This window comes from Lonchura striata, chromosome 26, assembly GCF_050655825.1.
Source record: "Lonchura striata isolate lonStrDom1 chromosome 26, ASM5065582v1, whole genome shotgun sequence".
Lineage (NCBI taxonomy): Eukaryota > Metazoa > Chordata > Aves > Passeriformes > Estrildidae > Lonchura > Lonchura striata.
Window position 1 is genome coordinate 6,728,407 of NC_140728.1, and position 13,201 is coordinate 6,741,607.

The 13,201-nt window shown below is 46.5% G+C and overlaps 1 protein-coding gene and 1 long non-coding RNA gene across 8 annotated transcripts in view; both read left to right on the plus strand.

The window, feature by feature from the left end:
* Positions 1-13,201, plus strand: part of SRGAP2 (SLIT-ROBO Rho GTPase activating protein 2) — a 106,809-nt gene that overhangs the window by 15,376 nt on the left and 78,232 nt on the right. Inside the window, exon 1 of one of the 7 annotated variants that reach the window (XM_085561360.1) lies at positions 2,530-4,793. The exons of the other annotated variants lie outside the window; for them this stretch is intronic. Coding sequence (XP_085417486.1) covers positions 4,727-4,793 — 67 coding nt within the window. The 5' untranslated portion in view covers positions 2,530-4,726. Of the gene's footprint in view, positions 1-2,529; positions 4,794-13,201 lie in introns of those variants that run through there. 7 annotated transcript variants of the gene reach the window in all.
* Positions 5,100-6,965, plus strand: LOC146765285 (uncharacterized). Its single transcript, XR_014950169.1, has 2 exons — positions 5,100-5,386; positions 5,553-6,965. It is a non-coding gene; the product is annotated as an uncharacterized LOC146765285 (long non-coding RNA).

The window sequence follows — 13,201 nt, forward strand, 5'->3', positions numbered from 1 at the left end:
TCCTTCTGTCCATCATCTGCAAGGCTGCTCAGTGTCACCGTGCCTAAAAATGAAGATTTTCAAGTTGGGCTGAGGTGGGGAACTGGAGAGGATCAGGCTGTCTTCAGATTGATTGGCTTGACTTCCTTCCCATACAGTGGTTCCTTAGCTATGCTTCAGGAGATTAAAAGCTGGACATCCTGTTCTGGGGAGGTTTTACCCCTCTGGCTTGCAGTCTGGGTTACTTGGATGCAGGAATGCTGCAAGGATGGATGCCTTATGCTTATCTCATTAATTCCCAGTCCAGCACACTTCAGCCACGCTGTGGGACAGCCAAGTGTAACGTCAGCAGTGTGCTCTGAAATGCAAGGGCTTTCCTTAAAACTCATTTTAGTCTCCCCTGGCTGCTGCAGGGTGTGTAACTCAGGACTTGAAAGCTTGCACACCGACTCTGTCTTGCTGCAGAGCATCTGTACTCGCTGTGTAATCCATGTTCTTTGAGCAGATGACTGTGTCCGGGCTTTGTTAGTATTTTTTTTTTTTTAACCATAATTTTATTCCTATTTAATTACAGCATCCTCTGCAGATGTTGGAGTGTCATAAAAATGAAACGTGGAAATGAATGCAGAGTTGTCATGGCTTGCTCCAGATTCTGGGTAGTAATTAAGCTGTCGGGGAGTAGTGGAAAGTTTGTCTGCTTTATCTGTGTGTCCTTTGGCAAATGACCTCTGGGCTCGTTAATGGAAAAGGCAAATGTGCAATGAGCTGGATCCAGTGCCTTGGCTGGATCAGCGTGTCTGCTCTGGCAGATAAAGGATAAAAACTACCCTGCATCATCAAGTCCAAGATTTGGGGGGTTATTTCATAGCTGGAGCTATTGCAAATTGAGGCAGAAGTGAGCAAGAATATCCAGATCTGAGTATTCTTCTCTTTCTGGTTGGTAGGAGGGAACAGTGGCACGGTGTTGGTGCTGGGGGTTGCTGGTGTAACTGGGAAAAGCAGCTGGTGAACTGGACAGGAGCAGCTCTCAGAGCTCCCAGTGCTCCTTTGGTACCTCTGGAGACACTCCAGGCTGCCTGGAGCCCCCAGCGCCCGCTCTGCCCTTGGGTTTTAGAGCTGGAAAAGCTGCAAGGTGAAAAGATAAGCCATAAGTGGATCCCAGAAGGATCCACGTTTCCTCCCCTCTGTCTGCTTTTAAAGATTTTTCTGGCTGTCTCTAACACGTTCGACAGATCATTTTGTGTAATCCTGTCTGGCAATTTGTTTCAAGATGTTGGGTTTTTTTTTTTAATTTTATTTTTTTAAAGCTCTTGTCTGAATGTTTTGTCCAGATGGTCTCAGTGTGAGTCAGACTGGAAGGTGCAGTGGCTTGCTTTGATAAGGTTACTCGCTCTGTTTGGAGAGTTGATGGCTTTATAGGAGTGAAAAACCAGATCTCTCATGTTAATGGGAAATTACCATTCAGGCTTTTAAAAAACAAAAATAGGACCAGAGCAGCTGAAGCTTTCACTGCTCATTTCCCTTCTGTAAGTTATTCTGATGTTCCTGTGAAAGTGTTGGATTTTAAATGGTGATAACAAATCCATCTGTCCTGGCTCTTCACAGGAATGTCTCCCACAGCAAAGGTCCACCACCATGAGAATTTACAAATGTCAGTCACAGCTTAATGGCATCAATGATTTATACACCTAACGAGCAGTAAGAGCTAATGAAATGCTGTGTATTGATAATTCATAATTCAGCCATGCCAATAACTGGATTTCCTAAGTTATCTGAGATGTTGTCAGCATATAAATCAAATTTAAGTAAATTTTATTGAAAGTTACACGTGTAACTTTATCAATGGAGGTTTTACTACACCATTTATTTGTGTGTTCAGTATTGTTAAGATAATATTTGTAGACCTTCCTGGCACAGGCTTTTGCCAAGCATAGATATTTCCAGCAGAACCTCTAAACCCAAACAAAATGCTCCATTATTTTTGGTGTATTAATAAGACTGAGAAACACGGATATTCCAGGGTTGGTTGGATCTCTGGAGGAATGTCAGAATCTGAGGTGTTGATGATTCTGAGATTGTAAAAGTCTCTGTCTGTCAGCCCCCTGCCAAAGCAGAAGCCATAATTGGTCTGTGCTGGTTTCCAGGTTGTTTATTCTGTTGATCTCTCACATGTTCTGCTGCCCTGCCCAGCTCTGTCCTGCAGGGCAGCGTGTGGGGCTCTGCCCTCAGTGGGATGTGACAAACATTAAATACCAGAAACTCCCTGGGCTGCATTTACAAGAACGTGCCAATATCTGTCACCTACGTTGGACAGTGTGTCCCCAGCCTGAACCAACAGAAAAATGCCAACACCACAGTGAGACATGGAGGGCATGAAGAAGGAGAAAAAGGACAAGACACATTTAATTTCCTCCATCTTGTCCCCTTTGGACCCCTCATCTAGAATCCTAAAATTTTACTTTTGCACCCGTACCACACTTAATTATGGCTTATATCAAATACTCAGAGCTGGTAATTGATCCTGTAAGATTGAAAATTCTTTTCCATGGGCAGAGATCACAGCCAGTGTCTCTGGGGGCTCTGTCCAGGGGGTTCCTGACCCCTCCAGGGTCCCAGGGCAGCCGGGGGATGCTCTGGATTCCCACAGAGGAAATTTCCTTTCTTTACCTCGGTGTTGTTTTCTCAAGGAGGATGGAGAAACTTGCCCAAATGAGCTGACCCTGCCTTTGCAGTGAAGCTGCCCTGGCTGCTCAGGGATCCCTGGGCTCTGGGGAGGCTCCTGGTGATTTCTGCTCTCTCTGTGCTGGGCTCTGGGGCTGCTGCCCTGGTTTGGGTGTGTTGTTCTCAGTCCCTGCTCAGTGAACCAGCACAAACATTCCCGCTGCCTGTGGAGGAGCCTGTGCTGCTGTTTGTGTTGATTTTGGCTGGGGTTGTCCCCAGCTGGTTCAGGGGCTCCTCTGCCACATGGCTGGGGCTTCCAGCGCTCAGGGTAAATAAGGCACACCCTTTGCAGGCAGTGGGTTACTTGTGTTTGCATTTCCTCCTGTCCCAGTAGCTTGGAAAAATCTCAATTTCAACCTGAAGGTGTTCCCTGCCCATGAACAAGATGGTCCCTTCCAACCCAAACCAGCCTGGGCTTCTAGGACTCTGTGAATTTTGGATTTTTATTTCTTTTTAGTGGTGTTTTCTAGGGACTGAACTGTTCTGGTGGAGTGGCACCAAGCAGTGAAAAGTAAAGTGAGTTAATCAGGGCTCAGGTCAAGCTTGAGCTGTGCAGAGGACACCCAAACCAGCTCTTTTCCTGCCAGGCTCAGCCTGCTTGGAAATGCAGTACATGGGGCTTAATTTCAGGGGTAACTGTGTTAACTCTGTTATCCAGCTGATGCTGGGAATCCAGATTAATGCCTGCATCTGTGTCTTGTACTCTGGCTCCAAATTATTCTAGCTTTTATTTATACAAATATGTGTAAAATATAGGGATTTTTTTCTTTTTCTTACCTAGTGCATGGCTGCAATTGGTGTGGCGGGTTGCACCTGAGTTTCTTTGGGAAAAGCTTTTTTTGGAAACTAGATTATTTTTTTCCCCAGGGGATAGGATGGTATCAGAGAGGAAAAAAAAAAAAATCAGATGAAGACTTTAATTTTATTGTAGAAGTTACACAGGGTTCTGCCCAGTCTTTTTACAGTAGTATCTTCCAAACTGTGTGTGTAGTAAAGTCTTTTATTGAACCTTGAGTCATTTATTGTAAATGCTGGAGCAATAGAAATGGTTTCTAAATGATAAAGCACATGTGTGTGTGTGTGTGTAAAAAGGAGGACCTGAATTTTAATGTCAGTTCTCTGACAAAGGCTTATGAAAAATAAGCATCTCCTTGGTCTAAGCTGTGCTGATTAATGGGTGTTGCTGTAGCTGACAATGAACTGATAGAAAAATGATGATTCACATAATTTGAGCTTTGCAGGCTCTGTCAAATATTCATTTCTTCCTTTACAAGAGGTGCTGGGGAGTAAAATGTGAGTTCCTTTCAAGACAGCAGTGCTGCACTTACACAGCTGAATATTTATACCTGAAGGAATTAGTGCTGTGGATTAGATTGGAAAATCCTGCTTGGGACAGCTTTGCTTTCATTGAGTATTCCTGGTGTCAACTCCTTTGGAATGTGAACAGACTGAGCCAGGGAGCAACAGGGAGACTGGAGCACTTTTTTTTTTTTTTTTTTTTAAAACATAAATGTGTTCTGTGGTTTTCAATTAGGCTCCTGTCTGGCTTTTAGGTGTGTTCCATCTGAATTAAAACAATGCTCCAATTTGATTTCTTATGCAAACAGTTAAGACTGATTTATCAGGGACTCTCCTGCCAGCTGAAAGAGGCATTACTTTGATTTTATGGGGTGTTTTAATGGCAGGTGTTGGTGGGGAAAATGAGAGGCTGCTCTGGAGGAAACCAGCTCTGTCATCATTGTCCACTGGTACCCTGGGCAAACAGCCTGGCCCTTTTTGATGTTCAAGTCAGCTGTGAAGTGTCTGTAATGATGCTCATTATTCACCTCTCCTGGAATGCTCAGGGTTAATTAATAGCCCTGAAATCCTCCCAGAAACGAACCCAGGGCCAGGCAGGGAGGCTGTGTATATTTGACTCACCTCGCTGACTCCTGGGGACAGTCGCTGTCCTGCTCCTCCATGGGCTGAGAGCTTTTCCTGCTGCTGCAGAGGGAAGGAAGGGAAGGAGGAGCCCCAGGAATCCTCCATGGTTCAGCTGTCCAGGGCCAGGGGCTGCTGGCCTGCCCCAGGCTGGGCTGCTCGGGACAGACCAGGTGGGTTTACCTGGAAGGGACCCAGGGAAGGGGCTTCATTCCCAACGTTTCACTGCAGGATGCCTCTGGAATAGTGGGACTAACCCAGGGTTATCATCGGCTTTAGATAATTATTCTAAAATTATTATTTATTTTAAAATGGTCCAGGGGCTGCTCGGGACAGACCAGGTGGGTTTACCTGGAAGGGACCCAGGGAAGGGGCTTCATTCCCAACGTTTCACTGCAGGATGCCTCTGGAATAGTGGGACTAACCCAGGGTTATCATCAGCTTTAGATAATTATTCTAAAATTATTATTTATTTTAAAATGGTCCAGGGGCTGCTCGGGACAGACGAGGTGGGTTTACCTGGAAGGGACCCAGGGAAGGGGCTTCATTCCCAACGTTTCACTGCAGGATGCCTCTGGAATAGTGGGACTAACCCAGGGTTATCATCGGCTTTAGATAATTATTCTAAAATTATTATTTATTTTAAAATGGTCCAGGGGCTGCTCGGGACAGACCAGGTGGGTTTACCTGGAAGGGACCCAGGGAAGGGGCTTCATTCCCAATGTTTCACTGCAGGATGCCTCTGGAATAGTGGGACTAACCCAAGGTTATCATCCGCTCTTTGATAATTATTTTATTTTAAAATGGTCCAGGGGCTGCTCAGGACAGACCAGGTGGGTTTACCTGAACAGGAGCCAGGTGGCACAAGGGAAGGGGCTTCATTACCAAGATTTCACTGCAGGATGCCTCTAGAATAATGGGACTAATCCAAGGTTATCATCCACTCTTACATAATCACTGGATTTTAAAATGGAGCCTCATCCTATTCTCCTTTTTTTTTTTTCCCCTGCATCTTTAGGAAATATTTCTAAAGAATAAATTGGTAATTTTTTTTAATTGGTAATTTTATTTTTCAACACCAGGTAAGTTAGTGTTGGTTCTTTTTAGCACAAAGCAACGGTGAAAATTGTCCATGTGATTAAAAAACCAATCCCACGTGTGTCTGACTTTCCCCTCTCTGCCTGAGACAGCCCTGGAATTTGGCAGCCTGCTGGAAGTGATTTTGAAATTGAGTTTGCTGTGCTGTGCTTGAGGAGTGTTTACATGTCCCCTTTTGTTCCTCTCTTCATTTCTTTCTCAATCATTTATTCATGTTAACGTGTTAGGTACCAGAGGGGAGAGGGAGGCAGAGAAATCCTGAGGTGAAATTCAATTAGACACCGGCATTAATCATTCTGTTTGTATCTCTAAATATCTGACATAATTCACCAAAGGATTTTCCTTTAATTGAGAGATTAAGGCATGTAAGTTGTAAATTGCCACTTCTGTTCTAGCAATTTTATTCATTTGACAAATATACTTGATGTTACTTTGCATGAAATAATCGTGTGTAGGAGAGTAACTCTTCAGGTCTTGTGAATTGGGAAGAAATAGTGATTTTTCATATGAATGCTGTTTCTGGGTTCTTGCATCCCAGATTCTTTAGCACTTCCAAACTTTGAGTACCCTTGACAGATAAATAAAAAATTGCAATATCAAATTAACTACGTTTTTGCAGAGGCAGCTGGGAATTGGGTCTGGGGAATTTGATCCATCCCTGGACTGATTTTCTGAAGAAATAATTAGGACTGTGGAGGATTGAATCTGTGTGTGTGTGGGTGCTGCCTGCTCACCTCTGGACATGTCTGTGTGTGCAGCACTGGAATGTGGCACTCTGGGGATGTGCAGGGAGCTGAAATCGGGATTCCTGCAGTCAACTGAGGCACTGAGAGGGAGCATATGGGAAATGCCAGAAATAATGATCACATTACACGATTCTGATGAATAATTCACTTCAGTTTAGGGCTTGTTTCACCATTCAAATAAACCTCTCACAATATTTGACACTGTGCAGCTGAAACACTTGGAGTGGAAATTTTGGAAGGCGAAAGGAGCCCTTGTTTAACTTCTGTTTTAATCAGCAGCAGCAGAGGAAATCTTAACACTTAGGAGGAAGACATACGTAAGGTTTTAGGATGGAGCTGTGGCTACTAAACAGCTACTACACTGTGGAGCAGAGGGAAGGATGGGAAGATGAAGGGCTGCAGACAGAAACTCTCTCTAAAATAAGCTAGGAAAGCACAGCAGAAGCTGCTGGAAGCAGGAGTTGGGAGGAAAGTGCCAGAATTGTTTTTAAAATAAGAAAGAATTGTGTTTTTTCCTTTCTTTTAACCCTAAAATCCACCTTTCTGCAGCAGAGATTTGGGGCAAAAATAAACGGCAGCCAAATATTTCTGGGCTGTTTTGCAAAGAGTTTTGGCTGTGTTTTGGGGAGAGGGAAGTGCCTGAGCACCCTGGGGGGGGAGAACCTTGTCCTGCTCCCATGCAAACCCCACTGCAGAGGGATGCAGCAGCTCCTGCACAGAGCTGTCCCCTGGGATGCTCCAGCAGAGGAGCTGGAGCTGCAAAACTCAGCAGCATCTTCTTCCCTCAGCTTTTGTCTCCTGGACCTGTTCTGCTGCCTCTTCCTGCTGGGTTTATTCTAGAACAAACAGATTTTTCTGTCGAGAGTGAGTGCAGCCTCTCCCTGCACAGAGGAACCTGAGGTGCTTTGTGAGCAGGGCAGCACCACATTCTTCATTCAAATCTCCTCCTGTTCTGAAGGGAAGAGCCCTGGCTCCCTCCCTCCCCACGCCCAGGCAGCTCATGGCTTGCAAATGAATTCTTCCCGTGGTTCCTGCAGGGTGTTTCTGTGCATTTCCCACACTTTTGGGGCACTCGGATTCATTCTTGCACTCTGATGCTCCATGGGGAGGCCCAGGATTGATCAGTGCTCAGGAACCTTCCCCAAACTGGAGAACTTTTTATTATTCCTTCATAATTTTTTTTTTTTTTGTCTTTTTGGTGGCGTTTAAGGTGTTAAAGAGTGGTGTCAGTGGGGTTGGAAGTGGAGGGTGGTGGGGTTGGGGTGGTCCAGGGGCTGGTGGAGGAGCAGGAGTTAAACTTCCCTTCCTTGGTGTGACCCTTGTGCAACGCCCGCTGGAAATCCCCAGTCCTGCCCTCCCTGCCAGAAAGGATCCAGAAACATTTTACATTTCTACATTTTAGTCATAACCAGCCTTGGTTTTGTGAGAAATCAGGAGGAATTTGATTGAAAATGTGTCCAGCACATGCTTAGCTTCACTCCTTGCTGTGTTTACTCCCTGTTGTTGTGAATAACGGGGAGCACATCTCCAGCTCCTTGCACTGATAACACTTTTGGGTTTGTTTTTTTTTTGTGATTAACACAGGGTTTGAGGGAAGAATCTTTTCTTTCTCGGCACTAGGAAAGTGTGATGGAGAATGCCATTTGAGTTTGGTGCTTCAGGTAGACTTGATTTGCCCTGGCCAGAAGCAGAAAGGGAACTAAAGTAGGGAAAAAAAAAACAAACAAAACCTTTATATTAAAAATATTCACCAAATTTTTGCCCATCTCTGCAGTGTTGACACTGTTACCCTGCAGGAGAGGAAACCATTGAAATAACTATGAAAAAGTTATTTGGAGAAAATATTATTCCAAGTTGTTTAGTGGGCCCAAAGCAATTCCTGCCTCCCAGGGCCACACAACACTCAGGGTGCTCATTACAGGAGCAAAGAGTTACAAAGAGTTTTTTAATTCAAATTATTCTCTGAATCTTGAAAATATGAACCGGGTGATGCGTGTGTGTGTGTTGTCTTTGATTGCAGTAAATAGTCCATGTGTCAAAATGACTTTTAAATTGTTTATTCTGTAATTCCATGCTGCAAAACAGTGATAAAATGTAGTTTTATGACTTGCCCATGGTGTTTTTTCCAGCATTCAGAGCATAAGCAAAGCTTTGCCTGAGGTTTTTGTATTTTGGCTTGGTGTTTGTCGCGGGAAAACCTTTAACTGAATACAGGCAATCCTAAAATAGCTGTGAAACTTCCTGGAGAGGAGGAGCTGCAATCCTCCTGCTGTTTGCACGTGGGTATTTGAAATGTATTGATAAACTTATATTTCTTTTGAATAAACAGTTGTAGAACCTAAAAATAGATTATTATTACCCCATGTACTCAAACACATTACCCTTATCAGGCTTGTTTTGAGGAGTTGCTCACGTTCTGCTGTTGGAATTAGGGCCATGAATCCTTGCCCAGGGGAATTTAATCTGAGTTCTGGTTTTAAACATCCTCCCCAAAAGTCAACAGCACGGGCTGTGTTTTGATGATAGCAAAAGGGACCTTCATTACACAGAAAAAAAAAAATTAAATATTTGAGTACTGGAAGGATTAAATACCTTGGCAACTTTGTCAACATGGTTAATTGCAGAATTTTGAGCGTCTTTTAAAAGCTTTGCAGGTCTGAAGCCTCACATCACTTTGCAGTCTGGGAATAACAGATGAGTGCTGTGTTTGGGGTTTTTCGGTGTGGATATGGAAACCCCATGTCCAGGCTGGCTGTGCTCAGTGGGATTATTTAGAGTTACACATTTTCCAGGGGCCAGCTGTGCTGGAGGCATCACCCAGGGCAGAAGCAGCGCCTGCCACGCTCCTGCAAGTGGCACTTGTGTGGTGCCTGGAGAAGCTGGGAGCCCCAGGTAATTAGTGATGCACATATATTAGGGTGTAGGTGAGGAAATAAAAGCTGAATATATTCAGTTCTTCCCTGAGACCGAGACCAGCTTTAATTTTTGCTTTTAAGCACGTCTGGCATCCTCTCCTTTCACTTCATTAATGCAAATCTCCAAGCGCTCGTCTTGCACCTCAAAACAATTTCATCAATCTCTGTTGGAAAGAATTTCAGCTCCCAACACCTCCAGCTCTGTTTATATATTTATAACTACAAAGGGATTCTTGTCAGTTTGTGTTACCCGTTGCTCTTATTTCTCAAATGGAATATCTGGCTGTAGAAAGAATATTTACCTTTTCCAGGGCTTACAGTGCCTGTGAACCTGAATCTCCCTCCTGGCTCTGGTCTTAAACAAAAGGTTGTATTTCCTCCTCTTATATCATTTTCACTTCAAAGCCGAGCTTTTAGATTACCAGGGAGATTTTTTAAGGCTGTGATGATCAACAGCTTTTGGCTGGTGGCACAGCTTGTTCCCTGGAATTCTGGCTGTTAATATATAAAGGCTTTTCGAAGTCATTAAACCTCCCAGCCACGTTGGGGTTGCTGGGCTGGGTCTGTCATTAGTCACAGCCCTGTTTGTAATCATGTACCAATAAAAATAGTCAGGAGTATCAAGTCCTTCACTCTTGGAGTACAGCTTCTCATATGTGATGGCAGGAGAAATGTGAATAATTTAGTGATGTGGTAAGAACATGTCAAAATATGTGATTCAGTGCATTCTCTGAAAGTTACTTGTATATTTAAACAGTTATTGCTTTTACTCACAAGTTGTTGTGTTGGATGGTTTTAACTTTTGGAAACTGAATGGAGCATTGGCTTCAAACTCCGTTTTTAATTTGACTTCTGTGGCATCTCCAAAAGTGGATGCCCAGACATCTCATTCTGATGTTCAGCACCCGAGTGTGTGGCAGCTGAAAAAGGATGAGGCACAAGATCTAAAATCACAGCTCCAGCTTTGAAGTGGAGATTTAATTCATTTTGGCTTTTCTTGCCTTTCCTGTGCTGTGGGGAGCCTGCAAGATAAGCTTGTGTTAGGCTGGGTGTGCAGTTTAGTGTGGTTTTTTCTTAGTCAGGGCTAACTGAGCTGTGCTGGCTGCCACCTTCCCATTCCTGGCTGAATCCTGCTGGCCCTGGGCTGCCCCTTGGCTCCTGCCCGTCCTGAGGTGCTGTGGCAGTGCCATGGGATGGGGACAGCGTGGCAGGGCCACGGGATGGGGACAGCGTGGCAGGGCCACGGGATGGGGACAGTGTGGCAGGGCTGTGGGATGGGGACAGCCGTGTCACAGGATGGGGACAGCCATGGCAGGGCCACTGGATGGGGACAGTGTGGCAGGGCTGTGGGATGGGGACAGCGTAGCAGTGCTACGGGATAGGGACAGCTGTGGCAGTGCCATGGGATGGGGACAGCATGGCAGGGCCACAGGATAGGGACAGCTGTGGCAGGGCCGTGGGATGGGGATAGCGTGGCAGTGCCACGGGATGGGGATAGCGTGGCAGTGCCACGGGATAGGGACAGCTGTGGCAGGGCTGTGGGATGGGGACAGCGTGGCAGGGCCATGGGATGGGGACAGCGTGGTAGTGCCATGGGATGGGGACAGCGTGGTAGTGCCATGGGATGGGGACAGCTGTGGCAGGGCTGTGGGATGGGGACAGCATGGCAGGGCCACGGGATGGGGACAGTGTGGCAGGGTTGTGGGATGGGGACAGCGTGGCAGGGCCATGGGATGGGGACAGCGTGGCAGGGTTGTGGGATGGGGACAGCGTGGCAGTGCCACGGGATGGAGACAGCCGTGGCAGGGTTGTGGGATGGGGACAGCGTGGCAGTGCCACGGGATGGGGACAGCTCTAACAGTGCCGCGGGATGGGGACAGCTCTAACAGTGCCGTGGGATGGGGACAGCCGTGGGGCCACCAGGCACAGCTGGCTTTGGAGCTGGGCTCTGCCCGCTGCAGCGGATCTGTGTGGGTGAGAGCCTTGCTCTTTCATCTGGGCGGGAGCTGGGGTTGGTGCTTCTGTTTCGCTGCCATCCCACTCTCCGTGGTTCTGTTTCGCTGCCATCCCACTCCTTTCCCAAGCTTGTCATCTCTTGATGCAGCGTGGCGCTCGGGATGGGGCGGGGATCCTTGGGAAAGCCACGGATGCAGGAGATGGGTGAGATACTGAGCAGCAGCTGGGGCTGCTCCTGCCTCCTCCTGGTGCCCTGTGCTGCCAGCCTGTGATTCACCCTGCTGCCATCCCGCTAGAGCAGTTCCAGCTTATCCCTGGGGAGAGCTGAAACCCTTCCTAGGGTTTCATGATCCTGCTCAGAGCAGGAATGTTGCTTGGAGTCCATGAAGGAGAGCACCAGGCTCTGAGGTTGCCCTTTCTTGGGTCACTGCGTGACCAATGGGAGAATGAACAAGTTGGTACAGAAGATCTGGTTCCATATTCCAACTTTATAGGATGCTTAAGCCTTAAAGTTAAATTTGGGAAATTCTTTTTCAGAAAGTGGAGGTTAGGTGCTGTAACAGATCAAGGTGTAGTCCTGGGCACTGTGGATATCCCCCTGCTCCTGGTGGAATTGTTTGATGAAAACACAAATTCTGGCCAGGAGCTCTGCAAAACTCTGCTATGTTTGGTGGAGTTTGAGGATGCTGAGGATCATGGAATGCTTTGGGATGGAGGGGACCTTAAAACTCTTCTCATTCCCCTGTACAAGGGCACCTTCCAGGTTGCTCCAAGCTCCATCCGACCTGGTCTTGATCACTTCCAGGGATGGGCTAGCCACAGCCTCTGGGTGGGGAATGGCAAATGGGAATAAAATACAGAAGGCAGAAGATCCTTCTTTACCCTCTGAATTCATTGTAAACTGGACCTGCCTCCTGCGTGCTGCATGGAATGTTGAGAAGGTGCTTGCAGAATGCAAGTCATGCAACTGCCCAGGATTATGCAACGGTCTGTCCCTTGGTGACCCAGGTTACTTTATGATCTGGTGATGGAAATGAATAAATGGTTTGTTTGAAGTGGATGGAAAACTTTCTCTGGCCACTGAGGATGTTTGCATTATGTAGTTGTCAGCCACATTTGAAATACAATGGACAGAATTCAGCAACACGGGGCAAGGCTTACAATAAGAATACCTGGTGTTTATTCCTAATTTTGCCACTGGCATCTTGACCTTAAATTCAACATGTGCTTATCCACCTTTAGGCCCTTGAACAGAGTCTTCAGGAGGTTGTTCCTTGCCTTCAGCAGTCACAGTGGGTGGGATTGCCGAGCTCTAAAGGAAAAGAGGGGGAAAGGCTTTTTTGGTGTTTAAAGTGGCTGTTAACCTAATAACCTGTGCAAATTAAAAGATGCAGGAGCAGCGGATTCAGGACTGGAGTGGTTGTTGTGACTGGAGACATGAAAAGGTCCCGTGTAATTCGGTGACCCTTGGGTTAGAGCACGCATGGCCCCGACTCCGCCGAGGGATGTGCTCGGAGCGGGGCCGAAAAAAATACCTTCTGCTTGTGTAAGCAGTGGGAAAACAAGCAGACACTTTATACTCTGGAAAGCCCAGTAAGCCTCAGGAAATTCCTGCATTCTTGATTTGATTTTGTGGCAGAGGGCTGCGGGTGTGTGTTTGAAAGATGAGCAAGGTTGCCTCGCTCGGGCCCAGCGCCGCGGCCTCGATAAGCCGGGGCTGAATGGCGCATTGTTCCCTGTGGGAGCCCGATCAGCTGTCGCTGCTCCCCTCCAAAACACTGCCTTTATTTATAAAGAAAAATGCTGATATCGCATTTCACACTGCAGGAGAAGTTGCTGGTTCTCCGTGCTGTTCAGGGGCGGAGC